The sequence below is a fragment of the Narcine bancroftii genome, chromosome 2, assembly GCF_036971445.1.
Source record: "Narcine bancroftii isolate sNarBan1 chromosome 2, sNarBan1.hap1, whole genome shotgun sequence".
Taxonomy (NCBI): Eukaryota; Metazoa; Chordata; class Chondrichthyes; order Torpediniformes; family Narcinidae; genus Narcine; species Narcine bancroftii.
The window spans coordinates 102935634-102959075 of NC_091470.1; the positions used below are offsets into that span (position 1 = coordinate 102935634).

The window sequence follows — 23442 nt, forward strand, 5'->3', positions numbered from 1 at the left end:
ACAAACCACTGGAGTATAAAGGGCAAAAAATCTTCATTTATCCAGATATAAGTTTTGAACTCCTAAAGAAGAGAAAAGAGTTCAATACAGCAAAGGCGATTTTATGGAAGAAAGGGTATAAATTTATACTAAAGCATCCAGCGGTATTGAAAATATTTATTCCAGGACAACAAAACAGACTATTCTCGGATCCAGAAGAAGCACGAAAATTTGCAGAACAATTACAAAAATAGACTGAGGGAGGAAGACGGGTAATGAGAGCTAAAATGATCACGACTGATATGTATGTGGGTAAAGACAAAAATAGACTGAGGGATGAAGACGGGTAATGAGAGTAAAAATGATCACGATTGATATGTATGCAGGTAATGAGGTATAAGAGTGAATAGAGACAATGTGCATACGTGAATGTATCTGTACTTAGAGGAAAATATAGATAGTATAGACAAGAATTAATAAGGGAAGGTAATGGAATAGAGAGAATAAGGAGGGAATTAAAAGAGTGACCTTTGTGACATATGAAAAGTGAAATCTTTTCTGGGGGAGGCGGGGTGGGGGGAAATAGCGGTCACTGCAAAATCAGTTGACGCTTGCGAGTGGATTCGCAAATCCAAATGGAGAGGGGAGATGTGGTTGTCCGACAAGGGATAAAGGACAACTCAGGAGGTGAAGGGGAGATTGGGGATAAATAAGATAGAAATAGGAGAATAAGGAAAATGTTAGATGTTGTAGGAATGTTGTCTTATAAAGAGTTGAAAATAAGAAAACAGAAATGGAAAAGGAGGAAAGGTAATGATGGAAAAACGGAAAGAGAAGATAAACAAAATATAAAAGGGCTACGCTGAACTATATGTCTTTAAATATTAATGGAATACATAACCAAATTAAAAGGAAGAAACTACCAAATTTAAATGAATAAATGTATTCCATTAGAAAAAATAACATATTGGTTAAGAAATAATATTGAAATATTCGAACAAGTATAGGAGCCTTACATTAAATACAATAGCGAAAACCTACCGGGGACAAACATTACCTAAGTTGATGGAAGGAGAAGGAAAGAAAAGAATGGACTCAGTAGAATTTCTGGTGTAATTTTGTTGAATGACAACATTGTCTGACTGGCTTAATGCAACCTAGATTGTATACCTAAAATGGATGAGAGGGGGGGGTGGGGGGGTGGTTTGGGAGGAAAGGGGGGGGGGAGAAAAAGTCACTGTATATGTGTGAAAAAGAAATAGTGTATATCATGGCTAATGTGATTTATGGTGTGAAAAATAAAAAAATTAAAAAAAAAAAAAAAAAAAAACCTCCTCCCCCTCTCCTTAAATGCATTTCATCTATACACTTTTGCCCTTGCCAAAAAATGTTCAGGCCGTCGACCCAATCAATCCTTCTCCTGATTTTATAAATTTCTAATTCATTTCCAATAGCCTTACTTTGAACATGAGTCATCTAAGGCAAAGACCATGACAGGAGCAGCTGTTGGAGCTGGTCACAGCTTCTCTGTATTTGCTGTGAAGGTTCACAGAAGCTTTTCATCAGGATAAGACTTTCTGCAGGAGCTCTACTGAAAGCGTCCTGGCCGGCAGCATTACAGTGTGGTACTGCTGCTGTGAAACATTGAATTGGAGGTTAATCCACAGGACCATAAGAGCAGCAGAGAGTATCACTAGGGTCTCCCTCTCCCCTCATCGATGTGACCTACTGGGATCGTTGTCTGAAGAAGATGTGCAAAATCGTTAAGGACCCCTACCACCCCACACACAGCATCTTCTAGTCAGGAAAGAGATGCAGGGGTATCAGAGCAAGAACCATCAGGATGAGAAACAGCTTCCCACAGGCAGCAAGAATGCTGAAAGACTGATGAATTGCTTCTACAATCCCTTCAAGAACCAACTATTTAACAATATTTATTTATTTTTATATATGTCCTGCACATAAATCACTTGTAAATCTGTGGGCAATGTCTTTATATGTGCTTGCATGTTTTTACACCAAATAATGCCATCTTGTCCAATTGTATTTTACAATTGTTTGATAAATGCCAGCCACACCAGATGGTGGAAAATTAATAAAAAATTAATAATGCCAGCCAACATCAGCGGCACGGTTAGCGCCATGCTGTTACAGCATCGGTAGCTCGGGTTCGAATCCAGTACTGTCTGTAAGAAGTTTATATGTTCTCCCTATGACCTGCGTGGGTTTTCTCCAGGTGTTCCAGTTTCCTCCCACCCTTCAAAACCTAACAGGGTCGTAGATCAATTGGGTGTAATTGGGTGGCATGGGCTCATGGGTCGGAAGGAAAAATTTAAAATACATGAGTTTAGATTTTAACAAATCTGAAAGACTGTAATTTAAGGGCGTTCATGATTGATGAGGTGAAACAGGAGATCTTTGTAATCAGCAAGGCCCTGTCATGTGATGTGTTGATGTTCACACTCATTTCTTTTGCAGGCAATCATGAACTTCGTGTTTGACCTCCCCTCTGGCCTGAAGGTAAAAATGGAGCTCATGCCACACAGAGTGAACAGCTATCCAGGCACAAGATGCAGACATGGGTGAAAAGGGTGATTAGAAACAGACCATCCTCATCTTTTCCAATGGAACTTGGGGAAATAACAAACCTTTTCAACCAGAAGGTGGCTGGGCTGTGTTCTAGGTTGTGGAAGTAGAAGTGATGATTAGCATTACCCATCACGTCTGGCCATACAGACTCACTCTTCATCAATTTTAGATTGAATCTCACCAGCATAAAATGTCCAGGCACACTCAGCATAGAAGGGCTGCTCAGCTTGATTTCTGTCCCACAGCATGAAGAGATATAGCGATAGAGCATTAATACTAATAACAAGGCCATTGAATTAGTAACAGCAAGTATTCTCATGCATGTGCACATTCTTAATTATATATGGTTGATCACCTCTTTGTATGAGTCAGAAAGGATGGAAACAGACCATTTGGTCCAACTTGTCCATGTTACCCTTTGTCTGCATTTGGCACATTTCACTCTGAACCATGTACCTATCTAAATGCTTAAATAATTGTACTCACCCACTTCCTCTGGCAGATCTTTCCTTATGCCCACCTCCCTTTATGTGAAGGTACCTCAGTATTGAGTAGTCCTTTATGTAGCTAATATATGTAGCCCTCAGACAGCTCCAAGAAAAGTGCAGAGAACAAAACAAAGGACTCTACATCACCTTTGTTGACCTCACCAAAGCCTTCGACACCGTGAGCAGGAAAGGGCTTTGGCAAATACTAGAGCGCATCGGATGTCCCCCAAAGTTCCTCAACATGATTATCCAACTGCACGAAAACCAACAAGGTCGGGTCAGATACAGCAATGAGCTCTCTGAACCCTTCTCCATTAACAATGGCGTGAAGCAAGGCTGTGTTCTCGCACCAACCCTCTTTTCAATCTTCTTCAGCATGATGCTGAACCAAGCCATGAAAGACCCCAACAATGAAGACGCTGTTTACATCCGGTACCGCACGGATGGCAGTCTCTTCAATCTGAGGCGCCTACAAGCTCACACCAAGACACAAGAGAAACTTGTCCGTGAACTACTCTTTGCAGATGATGCCGTTTTAGTTGCCCATTCAGAGCCAGCTCTTCAGCGCTTGACGTCCTGCTTTGCAGAAACTGCCAAAATGTTTGGCCTGGAAGTCAGCCTGAAGAAAACTGAGGTCCTCCATCAGCCAGCTCCCCACCATGACTACCAGCCCCCCCACATCTCCATCGGGCACACAAAACTCAAAACGGTCAACCAGTTTACCTATCTCGGCTGCACCATTTCATCAGATGCAAGGATCGACAATGAGATAGACAACAGACTCGCCAAGGCAAATAGCGCCTTTGGAAGACTACACAAAAGAGTCTGGAAAAACAACCAACTGAAAAACCTCACAAAGATAAGCGTATACAGAGCCGTTGTCATACCCACACTCCTGTTCGGCTCCGAATCATGGGTCCTCTACCGGCACCACCTACGGCTCCTAGAACGCTTCCACCAGCGTTGTCTCCGCTCCATCCTCAACATCCATTGGAGCGCTTTCATCCCTAACGTCGAAGTACTCGAGATGGCAGAGGTCGACAGCATCGAGTCCACGCTGCTGAAGATCCAGCTGCGCTGGATGGGTCACGTCTCCAGAATGGAGGACCATCGCCTTCCCAAGATCGTGTTATATGGCGAGCTCTCCACTGGCCACCGTGACAGAGGTGCACCAAAGAAAAGGTACAAGGACTGCCTAAAGAAATCTCTTGGTGCCTGCCACATTGACCACCGCCAGTGGGCTGATAACGCCTCAAACCGTGCATCTTGGCGCCTCACAGTTTGGCGGGCAGCAACCTCCTTTGAAGAAGACCGCAGAGCCCACCTCACTGACAAAAGGCAAAGGAGGAAAAACCCAACACCCAACCCCAACCAACCAATTTTCCCCTGCAACCACTGCAACCGTGTCTGCCTGTCCCGCATCGGACTTGTCAGCCACAAACGAGCCTGCAGCTGACTTGGACTTTTTACCCCCTCCATAAATCTTCGTCCGCGAAGCCAAGCCAAAGAAAGAAAGATATGGAAGAATATATTAATGAACAGCTATCGTGATATTTCAGTCACCATCTTCACTACAATGTCTGACCCTTAGGGAATTCCTCATCATTTCTCTCAATCACTCCATAAAGGACAAAGTTACCAGTTCCCCAATGAACCTTCGCATTGAGTTTTGCTGTTCACTTTGTGGCCTTCCCCACAGTGGTTCAGCGAATGGAGCCACTGAGCTCAGCTACCAGTACAAGAGACCCAAATTCAACCCTGGCCTCGAGTGCTGTCTGGGAGGAGTTTCCTCTGCGGTCTCGGGGTTCATCCCACATCCCGAAGGTGTGTGGGTTAGTGTGATATGAGAGTTCATGGTCACGTTCACAAGTACAATATACAGATCCCTAAAATACTTTCTGCGCCATGCTGGGACATAAAATACATTAACTATAATAGAGTTAACCAAGAAAGCCTGCAGATGCTGAGGTCGAATGTAGTACACAAACTCAGCAGGTCACACAGCATTCACAGGAAACAAAGGGTAACCGAGGTTTCGGGACTGGGTATACATGACGAAGGGCTCAGGCCCGAAACATTGTTTACCCTTTACTTCCTGTGGAGGCTGTGTGATCTGTTGAGTTTCTTCGGCACATTTGTGTATTACACCAACTTCAGTAATATATATCTATATATATAGATATATATTTATATATATAGATATATATAGATATAGATATATATATATATCTATATCTAGATAGATAGATATATTTATCTATCTATATATATTATATATATATATATATATAAAACCATATAACAATTTACAGTACGGAAACAAGCCATATCAGCCCTTCTAGTCCGCATTGAATTACATGAAACTCCACTAGTTCCACCTATCAACTCCCATGCCCATAACCCTCCAACCCCCTATCATCTAAATACACTATGAGACATGAAAGCAGACTGTAAATATAAAAGGATAGATAAAATTGAACAAAAAAAGAGTGGAGACATGGTCATTGTTGTTTAATACTCAAAAGTGCTGGAGAAACATCGCAGGTCACACAGCGTTCTTTATGTAGCAAAGGTACATAACCAATGTTTCAGGCCTGAGCCCTTTGTCAAGGTATGAGGAAAAGGTAGACAGTGGGGGGAGGAGGGAAGAAGAGGCAAGGGGAGGAGCACAGACTAACAAGCAAAAGGTGGATATGGCTGGGAGGGTAGGAAAATAAAAGCTGGGGACAGGGGATAGCTCTCTGAATGGAGAGGGAAGTGGGAGGGGAGCTGAAAGAAAGAAGACGGGGGGTTGGGAAAAAGAGCGAGATAGGGGAGGGTCCTAACAGAAACCAGAGAGGGTGATGTTAATACTAATCTGGTTGGAGAGTTTCAGATGGAATATTAGTGTTGTTCCTCCAATTTGCAAGTGGCCATGATTTGCAGTGGACTGAGGCCACCACATGCTATTACAGAAGACAGAGTGAAGACGCTCAACGTTATGTTGAGCACCTTCACTCTCTCCATTGCAATAGTGGGGATCTCCCAGTGGCTAACCATTTCAATTCCATGCTCCACTCCCATGCCGTTATGTCTGTCCATGGTCTCATGCACAGCCAAACTGAACTTCAAAGTACTGGAGATCGGATTTCTTCTGGAACGAAGAGGTGAGAAAAGATTATGACCAAATGATGGGAGATTTTTATGATGTTGGCTGCCTTCCTGAGGCAGAACCTCACATGAATGTCTTCAGTGGATGGGAGGTTGGTGTCTGTGATGGACTTGGTTTGTTTTGCCATTTTCTACAATGATTATGTTTCCTCAATGGCCCACAAGAATATTTTTTTTATTTTTTATAAAATATTTTTATTCTTTCATGGTCTGTGGGAAGACCAGAATGTACTGTAGATTGTTGAATGTCCATGGTTCATTGGGTCCTTTGAGAGTGCACTGACCACATTAGTAGGCCTGGGGAATGACAGGCCAAGTTAGGTAATCAATACTTTCTGGGCAGAGAACCAGTTGAAGTTGTACAAGCCGATTACAAATATTGTGTTTCTAAAGACTGGAAATTCTTCAGGGGGTCTGTTACTGAGCTAGGTTTAATATCTACAGAAATGCTACCTGGTTGGCAGACAGCTTGATCAAAGGGGTAAAGGGAGGGCTGCAAGTAAACAGGCCTGGGGAAGGAGGTCCAGAGGTTTGGGCCTTAGCACCAGAAATGTAATTGCTAATTAAAATCAGGGATGCACGAGGCTGCTATTGGAGATTGCAGAGCACTGTAGGATTGCAGGAGAAGACATCGTCACAGTGTTAATATTAATGTGTCTATTATTATATACACAAATACAATGTACATATGCACTTGATTCCCCTTTTTTGCCTTTCTGATTTCCATTCAAATGCAATGCTATACACCTTATTGCTTGATCCTATTTGCCTATCCACGACAAATACCGCTTTTTCTTGATTAGAACCTCAATATCCTTCATTCTTCATTTTAATCAAGGCATGTTGGACCGAAATCCATGGTGATTTCAGATTCATTGTCAGGGTACATACATGACATCACATACAACCCTGAGATTCTTTTTCCTGTGGGCGAGGCAGAATTACCACTTATTGATAGTGCAAAATAACTGTACTCAACGTACACATGTAAACAAATAAAGAAATGTAAACAAACTGACTGCAATACAGAGAGAAATTTTAAAAAATCAATGAAGTGCACAAGTAAGAGTCCTTAAATGAGTCCCTGATTGTGTTTGTTGTTGAGGAGTCTGATGGTGGAAGGGTAGCAGCCATTCCTGAACCTGGTGGTGCAAGCCTTGTGGTACCAAATGGAAGCAGTAAGGACAGAGCATGCACTGGGTGATGTGGATCCTTGATGATTGATGCTGCTCTCTGACAGCAGAGTTCCCTGTAGATGTTCTCAATGGTGGGGAGGCTTTTGCCTGGGCTGCGCCCACTACCTTTTTTCAGGGCTTTATGCTCAGAGATATTGTTGTTCCCATACCAAATCGTGATCACAGCTGAGTACGGGAACTGCTGAGCCCAACGCTCTACAAGAAACTGCAGAGAGTTATGAACACAGGTCAGGCCATCATACAAACCAACCTCCCCTCCATCAACTCCGTCTACACCTTCTGCTGTCTCTGGACCCGCCCCACCCCATTCACACTCTCTTCACCCTCTTTCCATAAGGTTGGAGGTGCATCAGCCTGAAAACACAATCCTCTTGATTCAAGCACAATTTCTTTCCTCCTATTTTTTCTTAAATGGACCCCTCAATGGTAAATGATGACGCCTCTACACCAGGGGTGTCAAACTCAAATTCACAGAGGGCCAAAATTAAAAACTTGGACTAAGTCGTGGGCCAAACTAAATATTTATTGAAAATTTTCAACAACATCTGCATGTTTTCTCTTCTTTCAACATATATAATGTTAAACTTTTTCTTATTAAAATAAATGTTTAATAATAGTTTTGGTTAAAGAAGAAGCATTAACAAATGAGAAATAAAATATTCAATAAATAATATTTCTCTATAGCCTTTAACCTCCTTTTAAATGTATTTTTTTCACAAGCCAACAAGTCAAAAAAAAAACAACTCGCTTCAATGAAAATCCAATCTTTCAACTATGAACAGTCCAAAGTTAACCAAAGAAAATATTAATCCAAGCTTAGCTTGCTACACTGTGATTTACTCTGATGCACCTGGGTCTAAACCAGATACTTGGCATTTCTTCTTAGATGCAAGTTCATCAAACTCTGGGGTCAGAGTTTGCCTCCCACCTGTCTTGAAAGGTCCTGTTTTCTGTCTTTGGTTTGGCCATTTTTTGTAAGGGGTTTATTACATGTGAGTTGGGCGACAGGTTACAGATGCTAATGAACGTAAAGAGAGGAGGTGGGGACGATTAGCGGCTGACGGGCCGGCGCCAACGCATTTGCAAAGCATTCTGGGATTTGTAGTATTCGCTGTGCATGCGCTATACTGGCCTGGCGGCCAGCGGGCCAGCTCTAATATATATTTGATATGATCTTGCGGGCCAAATATAATTATATCATGGGCCAAATATGGCTCGTGGGCCTGAGTTTGACAATTGTGTTCTACACGGTTTTAACTATTTTTTCTATTCCCTGCACCTTATTGTCATACACATCACACAATGTACATATGCCTGAAATTCTTACTTGCTGCAGTCAAACAGGTACTATATTAGTAAACTAACTGGAGAAAATTAAGAAACAATAAAGATACAGTAGTTGAAAATATTCACAGTAAGCTTAATGCAAAACAGTGACCATCCATGATTAGTGAACCAAGGGGAGGATCAAGAGCCCGATAGCCGTTGGAAAGAAACTGTTCTTGAACCGAGAGTGCTGGACTTCAGGCTTTGGTACCTTCTTCCCTAAGGGAGGTTGGGGCCAGGGTAATGGGGGTCCTTCAAGATCCTGGCTGCCTTCTTGAGGCAGCGCCTCGCATGGATGTCTAATGGGCGAGAGGTTGGAGCTGTGATGGACCTGGGTATGTTTGCTGCCTTCTGTGCTCCTGGTCAAATGTATTGACAAACTTGGCTTTTTTCCCCCCCCTTTCCTTATTGTTTTATGATTATTGTCCTTAATAATCTGGACAACGAAGATTTTGTTTCCTGAACACATTTGAGTGCATTTTATGGACTTTTGGGCTGCTGATCACAAAAATCACCTTAAAGTTTTCCCATCATGTACCATTTTTTAGATGTAATCTATTTTGTGATTTCTTGTCACATTTTATGTCTGCCAGTACATTGCCCACAAGCAATCTGCTTTAATCAGTCCAAGCAGGCCTGGGCATTCACTCAATGCAGATACTATGCAAATGTTGTCTTCGGCCTGGGCAGGCTTCATCAGTATAGATGCAGACAGGCTCTAAAAGCAGCTCTCATATACAGATGCTGTCAATTATTTTTACTATAGACTGAACCCATCTTGTTCTTCAGGCAATAGTGTCGTGAGTTTACTGAACAATAGCATCTATTATCTTCAGGGAGATTCAATGCAGCAGAACTGTCTTGTCAATGTTGCAATGGCTCCGATACATTCTGTTACATTTGTGGCAAACATATGCTGAATCAAAATTCAATAAAAATTAATTTAATGTTTCTCCAACTTCCTACGTGATGCAGCAAATTTGAAATTATCTTTGTGTTCAACTTGACATTGTCTATCATAATACCCAATTTTTCTTTCAGGAAGCAATTCTTTTGAAAACAATTTATTGCCGGCATTCTTACCCTGAAAGCACGCTAAACAAACCTTTTCACTCTATCTTGGTGCACTTAACAATAAATAATTTAATTCAATTGAACTCGCTCTGTCTTGCCTTTAAAAGCCTCCCACTTGCCGAATGTCCCTCTGCCTCCGCCAGCAACCTTTGTAATGTCCCGTCTAATACCATCAAAGTTAGCCTTGCCCCAGTGTAGGACTTTAACTTGTGGGCCATAACTATTTTAAATCTCAGAGAGTTATAACCCAAAGGTGCTCCCAGATTGGCCCTTCAATCACTTGGCCATCCTCCTTTCCCGACGGGAGGTTGTGTGGGCCATCTAGATCGGCAGATGGGGTGAAGCACTGGCAGAGATGGCAAGGCTTGGCAACACTGGTGTCGCTTAGGGTGGTGTGGACCACACTGGGTGACACCATCAGAGAGGGTGACACCAAAATGTCTGTTTATAAAATTTTTGCATTGTTTCAGCAGAAATTTATTACTATTTTTATAAAAATATCCCTGTAGTTAGTGATAACAAAAACGTATTTTGTAAGCCCAGAGTACATGTATCAATAGACCTACAAGGCTAAAACTCTATGCTAATTAACTTTTTGAACCTTCTAATGCACTCTGGTCAGAGCTGTCATTATTACCCAATGATGCTTCGAATCACGTGGTTTCATCTACACGCGCCACAAGCCCGCGCTGTTGTTTTCATTGCTGCTGGTATTTTTATAGTCACTGCTTTTGTTAAATTTTCTGGTGTTTTCGCGACAATATTGTGGTCATTAGAATTTGTGATTTACAAGTAACATTAGTTCAAAAACATTACTAAGGATTCTATATGGTCTGGTACATAGTGGGGTGGGTGGATGGTGGTAACACCATGAGTTAATGTACCGGGTGACACCAACCCTAGTGACACCACTGGTAGGCACACAGAGTATGACGCTTGCTTTTCTTTTACAGTGCTCCTGGCATTCCTACTTTGATTTGGTTGTGGTGGACACACGGAAGCCTCTCTTCTTTGGGGAAGGGACCGTCATCAGACAGGTTGACAATGTGAGTAATGGGAAGGTCCATCACAGTGCCAGGTTGACTAAGGCACTGGGTATGACATTGTTGCACCCCGCTTCCTGCTCACACTGGTTATCACAGATTTATGATTCACTCACCTGGATTACCTGTTCCCATGGAGCAAAACAAGAAACTCCACAGATGCTGGGGTGGAGTGCAATACACAAAGGTGCTGGAGAAACTCAGCAGGTCACGCAGTATCTATGGGAAGTAAAGATGCTGCAGGACCTGCTGAGTTGCTCCAGCATGCTTGTGTGTTGTAACAGTTCCCATAGAATTTGTCTCTCTGCATTTACACTTCCTGCTGCTCCCTACAATAGCTCTGAATTGTGGTCTGCACATGATGCCATGTTGTGCCCTATTGCAAGTCGAGCTAATTTACTACATTTTCTCATATTTCATTTGTGCTTTGAGTCAAGACAGCACACTATTTCTTTATACTCTGGTCTATTTCTACATAGGAATCAGGAAAGCTTCGTATTGGCACCCACACTGGCCCCTTGCAACATGGTGTTGTTTACTCTGGAGGTGAGTCAGCTACACTGCCTATATCACAACTGCATGATTGTCTTGGGTAAACTTATACCTCTCATTTTGTTCGTTTTAGATTGGTCACAGTGTTTGAGCTACCGAAAGAAAATAGACACACACACGCCGAGAGCAGTTCAGTTTATACAAATGTTTATTACAAATTCAAAAGCTGATTTCAAACTGCAAAATGCAAGCCCTTCCCAACTATACTTATCCACGCCTGGACTGGTCCCAACTGCCGAAGCGAGGCAACGACTGCACACTTGTAGTAGGTTGTCAGGGCGCCGGTAGCAGCTTCTCCACCTCCCCCGACCGGGACGTTGGCTGGACTCTAGAAGTTCTTCTTCTTGCTGAGAGATGTTGCCACCTCTCGGAGAGTCTCAAACTTCAGCAGCAGGACCATGGCTTATATTACCCAAAAACTGTTTACCCAACCACCTATTCCCAACACAGCAAGAAAGATAAGCGAGCAAGCTAGCATGCTAGCTTCTATCGAATAACGTAATTTTCAGCTTATCACTTTGAATACAATGGTTTATTTTGCATCAAAGCTAGGCCTCTGACAGTCTGTGACCAAAGCAAGCAGGAAGATTAAATGTTCTTGGTACACAGATGTCCTTTCGTCAGATAACTGCATCTCTGGCCCCTTAGTGGAATTTAGCTTATGTCTGCTGATTCTAAAACACAAGCAGGTTCTCAGCCTTGCAGAAGGAAAGGCTGCAAAAGTGAAAAACAATCTTCCATTACAACGGTCTCTGCAGAATAATGAATGCCATACACACAAGGGCAAAACTTGAAACTTTGCATGCTTTTGGGAACCATTATTTACAGTTACTGAAAAGAAGTTTGCGGTTGCCAATAAGTAGAAATTCTGCCTGGCCTACAGGAAAGAGAATCTTTAGGTTGTATGTGATGTCATGCATGTTCTCTGACAATAATTCCAAACTTTGAATTTGAACTTTGAAAATGGGCAGGAAAAATAGTATAACCCCTGTTGGCCTGTGCCGCATCATTGAACTGATGAGTTGTCACCTTCCACATTATTTTCTCCTGAGTGAGATGTAAGCACAAGGCCCCAACCAATGGATTTTAAAAATTTTTTATTTTTCACACTACAAACCATACTGACCAAAATAAACACAAACATTTCCCTCTTGAATATACACAGTGTCATTTTCTCTCCTTTTCCCCCCTCCCTTCCCTCCCTCCCTCACCCACCTCCCCACCCACCCAACACACGATACATTAAACCCATTAAACAATGTCGTCACACAATGAAAATAAACAAGAATTTGTATCTTCTACTTTTACATACTGGGTCAGTTCATTTTGTCTTCTTCTCCTTCTGTCATTTTAGGTGGTGGAGGTCCGCAGTAGGACTTCTCTATTGTGTTCTATGTACGGTTCCCAAATTTGTTCGAATACTGTGATGTTATTTCTTAAATTATATGTTATTTTTTCCAATGGAATACATTTATTCATTTCTATGTACCATTGCTGTATTCTCAGGCTATCTTCTAATTTCCAGGTTGACATGATACATTTTTTTGCTACAGCTAAGGCTATCATAATAAATCTTTTTTGTGCTCCATCCAAATCGAGTCCAAGTTCTTTACTTCTTATATTACTTAGAAGAAAGATCTCAGGATTTTTTGGTATGTTGCTTTTTGTAATTTTATTTAATACCTGGTTTAGATCTTCCCAAAACTTTTCCACTTTCTCACATGGCCAAATTGCATGTACTGTTGTTCCCGTTTCCTTCTTACAGCGAAAACATCTGTCAGATACTGTTGGGTCCCATTTATTTAACTTTTTGGGTGTAGTGTATAGTCTGTGTAACCAATTATATTGTATCATGTGTAACCTCGCGTTTATTGTATTTCTCATAGTTCTGGAGCATAGCTTTGCCCATGTTTCATTCTTTATCTTTATGTTTAGATCTTGTTCCCATTTTTGTTTGGGTTTACAGCTTGTTTCCTCGTTCTCTTTCTCTTGCAGTTTGATGTACATGTTTGTTATAAATCTTTTAATTATCATTGTGTGTGTAATCACATATTCAAAATTGCTTCCTTCTGGTAACCTCAGATGGCTTCCCAATTTGTCCTTCAAGTAGGTTTCAGTTGGTGGTATGCAAACATTGTACCGTGAGTTATACCATATTTGTCCTTCATTTGTTCAAAAGATAATAATTTATTTCCCGAAGAACAATTTTCTATTCTTTTGATCCCTTTTCTCTCCCATTGTCTAAAGGAAAGGTTATCTATTGTGAAAGGGATTAGTTGATTTTGCATCAATATTAATTTTGGTAGTTGATAATTTGTTTTATTCCTTTCTACGTGAATCTTCTTCCAAATGTTGAGCAGATGTGCAGTACTGGTGAATTCCTATGTTGCACCAGCTTTTCATTCCACTTATGTAGTATATGTTCAGGTTCCCCTATTTTATCTAGCTCTAATCTGGTCCAATCTGTTTTTTCCCTTGTTTGATAAAAATCTGATAGGTACCTTAATTGTGCTGCTCTATAATAATTCTTAAAGTTTGGTAGCTGTAAGCCCCCTTGTTTGTACCATACTGTTAATTTATCTAGCGCTATCCTCGGTTTGCCCCCTTTCCATAAGAATTTCCTTATTATTTTCTTTAGCTCCTTGAAGAATTTCTCTGTTAGGTGAATTGGTAATGATTGAAATAGGTATTGTATCCTTGGGAAGATATTCATTTTAATACAATTTACCCTTCCTATCAGTGTTAGTGGTAAGTCTTTCCAATGCTCTAAGTTGTCTTGTAATTTCTTCATTAATGGCTGATAATTTAGTTTGTATAGATGGCTTAGATTATTATCCAGTTGTATACCTAGGTATCGAATTGCTTGCGTTTGCCATCTAAATGGTTATTCTTTCTTAAACTTTGTGAAATCCGCATTATTCATTGGCATTGCTTCACTTTTATTTGCATTGATCTTGTACCCCAATACTTCTCCATATTCCTTCAATTTCTGATGTAATTCTTTTATTGATATTTCTGGTTCTGTTATAGTATACTATGACATCATCTGCAAATAGACTGATTTTATATTCCTTCTCTTTTATTTTTATCCCTCTTATTTTAATTTCTGTTCTTATCAGTTCTCCCAGTGGTTCTATAGCTAACACGAACAGTGAGGGAGATAGTCGACATTTCTGCCTAGTTGATCTGCTTAATTTAAATTGGTTAGATAAATATCCATTTACTGTCACCTTTGCCAATGGTCCCTTATATAATGCTTTAATCCAATTAAAATATTTCTCTGGTAGGTTGAACCTCTGTAGTACTTTGAATAAATAATTCCATTCTATTCTGTCAAAGGCTTTCTCTGCGTCTAAGGCAACTGCCACTGTTGGCGTCTTGTTTCCTTGTACTGCATGGATTAAGTTAATGAACTTACAGATATTGTCTGTTGTTTGTCTTTTCTTAATAAATCCAGTTTGATCTAGTTTTACTATTTTTGGTACACAGTTGGCCAATCTGTTTGCTAATAGTTTAGCTACTATCTTATAATCTGCGTTGAGAAGAGATATTGGTCTATACGATGCTGGTGTTAATGGATCTTTCCCCGTCTTTGGTATTACTGCAATTATTACTGTTTTGCATGAACCTGGCATGCTTTGTGTTTATTCAATCTGGTTCATTACTTTCGAGAGGAGGAATTAAGAAGTCTTTAAATGTTTTATAGAATTCTATTGGGAGCCCATCCTCTCCCGGCGTTTTATTGTTCGGTAGTTTTTTTTTATATATCCTGTATTTCCTCTATTTCAAATGGTTTTATTAATTTATTTTGCTCCTCTTCTTGCAATTTCGGTAGTTCAATTTTAGCTAGAAATTCATCTATTTTGTCTTCTTTCCCTTCCTTCTCAGTTCGATATAGTTGCTCATAGAATTCCTTGAAGTTTTCATTGATCTCCGTTGGGTTATATGTAATTTGTTTGTCCTTTTTCCTTGATGCCAATATCATTCATTTAGTTTGTTGTCTTAAGCTGCCAAGCTAGTATTTTGTGCGTTTTTTCTCCTAGCTCATAATACTTCTGTTTTGTCTTCATTATGTTTTTCTCCACCTTATATGTTTGTAGTGTTTCATATTTTATTTTTTTGTCTGCCATTTCTCTTTTTTTTTGTTGTATCTTCCTTTATTGCTAATTCTTTTTCTGTACTTGCTATTTCCCTTTCCAACTGTTCTATTTCCTGATTGTAGTCCTTCTTCATCTTAGTTACATAACTTATTATCTGCCCTCTGATGAATGCTTTCATTGCATCTCATAGTATAAATTTATCTTTCACTGATTCCGTATTTATTTCAAAGTACACTTTAATTTGTCGCTCAATGAATTTTCTAAAATCTTGTCTTTTAAGTAGCATGGAGTTTAATCTCCATCTATACATTCTTGGTGGGATGTCCTCCAGCTCTATTGCCAATAACAGGGGTGAGTGATCCGATAACAATCTAGCTTTATATTCTGTTTTCCTAACTCTCCCTTGGATGTGGGCTGACAACAGGAACAGATCTATCCTTAAGTATGTTTTATGTCTACCCGAATAATATGAGTATTCCTTCTCCTTTGGGTGTTGTCTCCTCCATATATCCAAAAGTTGCATTTCCTGCATCGATTTAACCATAAATTTGGTTACTTTGTTCTTTCTGCTAGTCTTTTTTCCAGTTTTATCCATCTTTGAGTCCAAATTAAGGTTAAAATCTCCTCCTATCAGTATACTCCCCTGCGTATCTGCAATCTTCAAAAAGATATCTTGCATAAATTTTTGATATTCTTCATTAGGTGTATATACATTGAGCAAATTCCAAAATTCTGAATATATCTGACATTTTATCATTACATACCTCCCTGCTGGATCTATTATTTCCTCCTCTATTTTGATTGGTACATTTTTATTGATTAATATAGCTACTCCTCTGGCTTTTGAATTATATGATGCTGCCGTTACCTGTCCTACCCAGTCTCTCCTTAATTTCTTGTGTTCCACTTCAGTTAGATGTGTTTCTTGCACGAATGCTATATCAATTTTTTCTTTCTTCAGTAAATTTAACAGCCTCTTCCTTTTGATTTGGTTATGTATTCCGTTAATATTTATAGTCATATAGTTCAACATGGCCATTTCATACTTTGTTTACCTTTGCTTTCCGCTTCCTCATCACCACATTTCCTCCTTATCCTTTTCTGTTTTCTTTTTTTGAACACACTGTAAGACAGGGGTGTCAAACTCAAATTCACGGAGGGCCAAAATTAAAAACTTGGACTAAGTCGAGGGCCGAACTAAATATTTATTGAAAATTTTCAACAACATCTGCATGTTTTCTCTTCTTTCAACATATGTAATGTTAAACTTTAGGATATAACTTTAGGAGGATAATGTTACAGGTCAGGAGTAGGTAGCTCAAGTTCACCTTTTGCTTGACCTGAAGGAAACATATTTAGTCCCTGTGGAGATGTAGTCAGCATTCACAGGCTGTGTCCATTTTGGCCTGCATCAGGACTCAGCATTTCCTGCTCACTCCTCAGGCTCTAGGCCTCTATTCACCCTCGAACCACCATCCCTCTACTCGCCCTGCCCCTCCCCTTTTACCTCTTCCCTATCCACCCCTCCTTCTACTCATCCCTCCCTCTAACTGCCCCTCGCACCACCATAACTTCCCCTGCCCATTACTCCTCACCTACACCTTCTGCCCACCCCTGCTTACCCACCCACTCAGGCCCCGCACGCTGCCGATCAGCCTTTGCGGAACAGCGGGGGCCGTACGCAGCCTGCCATGTCCGTCGCGCCGACAGGAAATCACAGGCACTCGCCAATCCACCGCACCGCTCGACAGGTGGGAGAAGTGACTGGTTGTGCGGGGAGCCTTCCAACTGGCTTGCCGGCTGATGACATCGACAGACATCTCGTGCTACAATTTTGTTTTCCACGTTCTCAAAGTTTGCACGGTCAACCTGCAACACTCTTGCTCCCTCCGCGTCCCGTGGATCTGATGCCCGGGTGTTGTTAGGATTCCCAGCAGAAGGTTTGTGGAACTTTACCATTCTGGATTCCTTTTTGAGAATATTCTGGCCATCTTTTAAGGGGGGTGGTTTTAGGGGGGAGGGGATAGTTAGGGGGTGGGGAAGGATGTGCAATGAAGGGGGAGGATGGTGGGGGTGACATTACCAAAAAACAGCATCGGCTCTCGCTGCAGGGCGGGCCAGCTCTAATACATTTTTGAAATGATCTTGCGGGCCAAATATAATTATATCGCGGGCCAAATTTGGCCCGCGGGCCAGAGTTTGACATGTGTGCTGTAAGACAACACTTCTAAAACATAAAATATTTCCTCTATTCCCACATCTAAAATTCCCTTAACCCCAAGTGTCCCCCCCCCTCTCTGAGTTGCCCTTTGTCCTTTGTTGGGTAACCACATCTCCCCTCTCCATTTGGATTGCGAACCCGCTCACAAGCGTCAACTGATTTCGCAGTGACTGTTATTCTCTCCCACCCAGCCCCCTCCAGAAAAGACTTTTTTTTTCACTTATAGCAAAGCTCACCCTCTTAATTCCCCCCTTACTTCCTTCTTCCCTTCTTCCACTTCTAAGTTCTTACTTATACTTTATTTTTCTTCTTTATATGAAGTTTGTCATCATTCTTGTTCTTGTTACATCTCTTCATTTCTCTGTCTGTTTTGCAGGCGTTCTGCAAATTCTTGTGCTTTCTCCGGATTCGAGAACAGTCTGCTTTGCTGCCTCGGGATAACTATTTTAAGCACTGCTGGATATCTTAACATAAATTTATAGCCTTTCTTCCATAGGATCGATTTTGCTGCGTTAAACTCCTTCCTCTTCTTCAGGAGCTCAAAATTTAAGTCTGGGTAGAAATTTTTTTTTGACCTTTGTATTCCAGTGGCTTTTTGTCTTCTCTTATTTTTTTTCATTGCCTTCTCCAATATATTTTCTCTTGTCATATATCTCAGGAATTTTACTAGTATGGATCTTGGTTTTTGTTGTGGCTGTGGTTTAGGGGCTAATGTTCTGTGTGCCCTTTCTATTTCCATTTCGTCCTGTAATTCTGGCCTTCCTAGGACCCTGGGGATCCATTCTTTTATAAATTATTTCATATCTTTGCCTTCTTCATCTTCCTTAAGGCCCACTATCTTTATATTATTTCTCCTATTATAGTTTTCCATTATATCCATCTTCTGAGCTAACAACTCCTGTGTTTCTTTAACTTTTTTTTATCAGATTCTTCCAATTTCCTTTTTAAGTTGTCCACTTCCATTTCTACAGCTGTTTCTCGTTCTTCCACCTTGTCTACTCTTTTCCCTATTTCTGTCATGACCATCTCTAGTCTACTCACTTTTTCTTCTGTACCTTTTATTCTTGTTTTTATTTTATTAAATTCTCGTGTCTGCCATTCTTTTACTGCTTCCATATACTCTTCAAAAAATTTCCTATCTATGTACAGTCCATTCCCTTTATCTTCTATTTCACTGTGCAGAGCTTGATGTTCTCCCTCCTCTTCCCCTGTGTCTGCTTCAGGACCTGTGTCCTCTACCTCTCTTCCTTGTATCTGTGTCTCTTCTGACTTTCTTGTTGGACTGTTTATCTCAGTTTGCTGTTTTTTTTAATGGTGTCTTGAGTTGTTCAAGTGAACCGGTACGGACTTGAAGGGCCGACATGGCCTGTTTCCATGCTGTAAACGGTTATATGGTTATGGTTATATAATGTTGGTCCTCTTCCTCTGGGCTGGTCACCTGCTGTGTCTCTGATTTCCTTTTTTCATTCTCCTCCCTCCCGTTCCCGTTATTTTCTATATCTTCCTACTGGGAGCCCTGCTGTCAAGTCTTAGTCACCTGTTCAAGGTGTGGAGTTCCACTCCACAGCTGGTCCCCCCTCCCGTCGGTGTTGTGTTTGTCGTGCGCATCGCGCATGCCCGGTTGCGCACCTCTGTTTGGCTCGCCATTCTTGTAGTCCTGCGCTCGGTGGGTCGTGACCCTTCGGGGTTTCCACTGACCTCAGGGAGTGGGCTCCTCTCTCCATGGCGGGTCCCTGCTTCTTCGTACAGGTAAGGCCTTCACCTTTCTCTTCCAACATCTTTCCTTCTTCTTTTCTTCCCGTTGTTTTTGGCTTTTCTTTCTTTGGTGCCATTTCCTCCACACCTTTATCTTTTATTTGTTGTGGTTTGTGTGTCTGTGGCTTTGCTTTTTCTTTACTTTTTTCCTTCTTTTATGGAGAGAGCTGGTATTCCCCTACCGGCCACTACTCCATCACGTGACTCCTCCCCGCCCCAACCAATGGTTGAGGGGAGAAAGGTTTCGGGGAGACGTCAGCAGTAAACTTTTAAACACAGAGAGTGGTGGGTACCCGTAATGCATCGCCAAGGGTGGTGGTGTACATTTTCAGAAAGTAAATATTTATATCATTGAACAAAGCACAGTACAGCCCTTCATCACACGACATTGTGCAAAACCACTCCACTACAATCCCTATCTTTCTTACCTCATACCCATAGCCCTCTATTTTTCTTACATCCATGTGCCTATCTGGAAGTTTTTTAACCATTTGGACTCTAACAATTTTTAACCTTTCTTAATAATATACTCCGGACTGGGCCCATGGGTGAACTACAGTTGAACACCAGTATGAACCAGCTGGTGGTTGGGTATAAAACCACTGCTTGTTGGTAGTCCCTAAAAACTGGGACATGGGACTCCAAAGGGTTAAATGTCCCTATTGTTTCAGCACCAAAAATTTTCTGTTGTAAGAAACAACCTTGACTTCTCCCTTAAACTTTCCTCCACTCGCCTTAAGTTGACTGTCAGCCCCGGGGAAAATCATTTTTTTCACATCTGAAGACATGTCAGAAGCCTTACACCATCAATAAAGAAATTGAGAAGTGAATTCATTTTCGCCAGTAGATAAATCCAGCTGCCAGTTGCCATGAACAGATGCTGAGATCTTTCGTTAGAGATGAACACTGACAAGGATTCTTGGAGGCTCCTCAATCCCCCTCCTCCTGCAGAACTGAACACAAATATTCAAGACTGACTGTGGTGTTACATTGAGGGAGTGCCATAAAATCAGAGTCAGGAATTTAAACTCAGATATATGTCAACATTTGAGAACAGCCTGGGCATGTCATTAAAGGGAAGGGAATGAAAGGAGATGAGAACAAAACAAGCAGAATAATTAAGGTGTGGAATCTGAATATGGATGAGTAGTCTTGTTGCATATTGTAACAATGCGTGGACAAGGCAATACACAAATGTGCTGGAGAAACTTAGCAGGTCATACCAGCTTCCACAGGAAGTAAAGGGTAAGTAAAGGGTAAACAAAGGGTTTGGGTTCAAGCCTTCTTTGTGTACTACATTTGACCCTAGCATCTGCAGAAGTTCTTGTTTACCTCTGCAAGAAAGGAGCAGTAGCAGACCAATGCAGGACACCAGAAATGGGGAAACTTTCCCTTTCGAGAAGGAGAAGCCAACAGGAATCTGACCATGGTAGGATATGAGTGGCTCAGCGGCTCCAGGCGACTTACGGTTGAAAGACTCACACAGGCTGTGAGCCGCTGTCAACATGTGATTGAAGGTCTCATACCTGCTGGGGACTTGGATCATGGGAAGCAGGTATTGGAACTGGGATTCGAGAAGGTGCTGAGGGCAAGAAGGGCCCCCAAAGGGCTTTGGGTGCTGAAATCTTCCTGATCGTGTTGAAGGTTTGAATCTGGAGCTCGGGATGCCGATAGATGGAACTGGAGTCTATGCTGCAGAAGCTGCGGGAACACTAGAGGCGAAACCCTGGACACTCAGTGATTCTGAATGGACTCTTTTTTATTCTCTTTCTCTTCTCTTATTATTGGGGGCAAGAGGCAACTCTATGTTTGCCTTACATCAGGCAAAAGCTGATGAAAATCGTGTATATTACATTTTTTGTATTATTACATGACATCAAAGGAATTTTTGATCTCCTCCTTTGAAGACATCTTCAAAGTGCAGATGGCCCTCCTGAAACTTAAATGTGATGAGCAGACTAAAGGTTTTCCTGTCCTTTCTGGCCTTAGGGTCTTCGGACATGATCTGTGACTTGCTGGGAGTGAAGGGAAAAGAAATTCTCTACATTGGAGATCACATTTTTGGAGACATAGTCAAGTCCAAGAAGCGACAGGGTTGGAGGACATTCCTGGTTGTGCCTGAACTGGCACGTGAGCTGCTGGTCTGGACAGATAAGAGCGGTGAGTTCACTCTCATTCAGGCCGAAGCTGCCTCCAGCTTTATCTGACATATACCCACTTTTCTCAAGAACAACAAATTGCCCACTGTTGCTTCTGAACCTGACGACAAGGATTCCATGATACATTGGGAAATTGGTGAAGGCAGTAGTCATGATGCAAATAGACATTAACCAGGCTTTTAACAAGGTAAGCTTCCCGGATTCCTCTTTCCCAAGCTTCTCTACTGCTTTAAAAAAAAACCCTTTTACAAATCCAACTTCTCTAATTTAACCCCTGCGCTCAGGCAATCTTGGTCAATATTGGGAAAGTTGAAATCTCCCACGACTACTAACCCAGTTTTTCCACTCTATTGCGATTTGCCTGCATTTTAATTCCTGCTGACTATGGGATAACCCCAGCAAAGTGATCACCCCTTTCTTATTTTGATTGTATCCTTATTTCCTCATTGGCCAATGCCTCGAGGACATCCTCCCTGAGTACTGCTATTATATTCTCCCCAACCATCAGTGTAACACCTCTCCCCTCTGTCATGCCTGATATTCCTCTACCTTGGCGCTACCCTTCCCTCAGCCACATTTCCACAATTGAACAACCCCATGTGCTGATCTATGCTCTGGTCTCTACCCTCTCACCTACAAGGCTCCTTGCATTAAAGTAAACACAGCTAAGCCTCCCTGCTCCCCAATGCTTCCTTAGCTGTCTCAGACTGATTGGCCCACTTGAACTGCCTGTTCAATTTTCTACTTCTGATTTCATCTCCCCACCTGCTGCCCTGTCATTATGGGTCCCACCCTCCCTGTTTCATTCATTTAAACTCTCCCAAGTGGTGAAACCAACCACAAGGATATTGGTCCCTCTCCAGTTTATGAGCAACCCCCTTCTCCTTGTATAGGTCCTACCTGCCATGGGAGAGGTCCCAGTGATCCAAATACCTGAATCTCTCTCCTTCTGCCCTAGCTCCTCAGCCACAAATTCACATGTCCCACTTTCCTATTTCTTGCTTTGTTGGGCAGGAAGAGATCCTGAGATTACAGACCTTCGGGTCTTGATTTTAACTCTCTATCTAACTGCTCAAATTCCTTTTTCAAGATCTCCTCTCACTTCTTACTGCTGTGAATGGTTTCCAACATGGATCATGATCTCTGACTGCTCACCCTCCACTTTTGGAATGCATTGCACCTGCTCAGGGACATCCTTGACCCTGGCACCATCCTTAAGTGGTGCTTATGGCCACAGAAGAAACGTGTGTTTGTCCCCCTGCCTTTAGAGCTCCCTATCACTGCTGCATTTTCAGACTGTGTTCATCTCTGATGTACAGTGAAGTCAGTTGTGGTGCCACTGATTTAGCTGCTTCTACCTTCTCCTAAGAGGGCCATTCTCCCCAAATAGTATGTTAGAGTGGGGGAAATAACATAGAACACAGAATATCACAGCACAGAACAGGCCCTTCATCTCATAATGTTGTGCCGACCTATGTAAGCCTACTCTACAACAATCTAATCATTACATACTACTCACCCATAACCCTCTATTTTTCTTACATCCATGTGCCTATCTAAGAGTCTTTTGAATGTTGTTATTGTTCCAGCCTCCACCACCAACCCTGGCACCCACCACTCTCTGTGTAAAAACCTTACCTATGATGTCTCCCCTAAACTTTCCTCCACTCACCTGAAGCAGACGTCCTTGGGTATTTGCTATTATCACCCCATGAAGAAGGTGCTGGCTGTCCACCCCATCTAAGCCCCTCATAATCTTATATGCCTCTATTAAATCATCTCTCATCCTTTGTTTCTCCAAAGAGAAGTC

At 41.7% G+C, this 23442-nt stretch overlaps 1 protein-coding gene across 1 annotated transcript in view; it reads left to right on the top strand.

Annotated features, from left to right (window-relative positions):
* LOC138752913 (cytosolic purine 5'-nucleotidase-like) overlaps positions 1-23442 on the top strand; it is a 114652-nt gene that overhangs the window by 80444 nt on the left and 10766 nt on the right. The window contains exons 11-14 of the mRNA XM_069915525.1: positions 2458-2499; positions 10756-10848; positions 11325-11391; positions 21463-21633. Of these exons, the coding sequence (XP_069771626.1) occupies positions 2458-2499; positions 10756-10848; positions 11325-11391; positions 21463-21633 (373 nt within the window). The remainder of the gene's footprint in view (positions 1-2457; positions 2500-10755; positions 10849-11324; positions 11392-21462; positions 21634-23442) is intronic.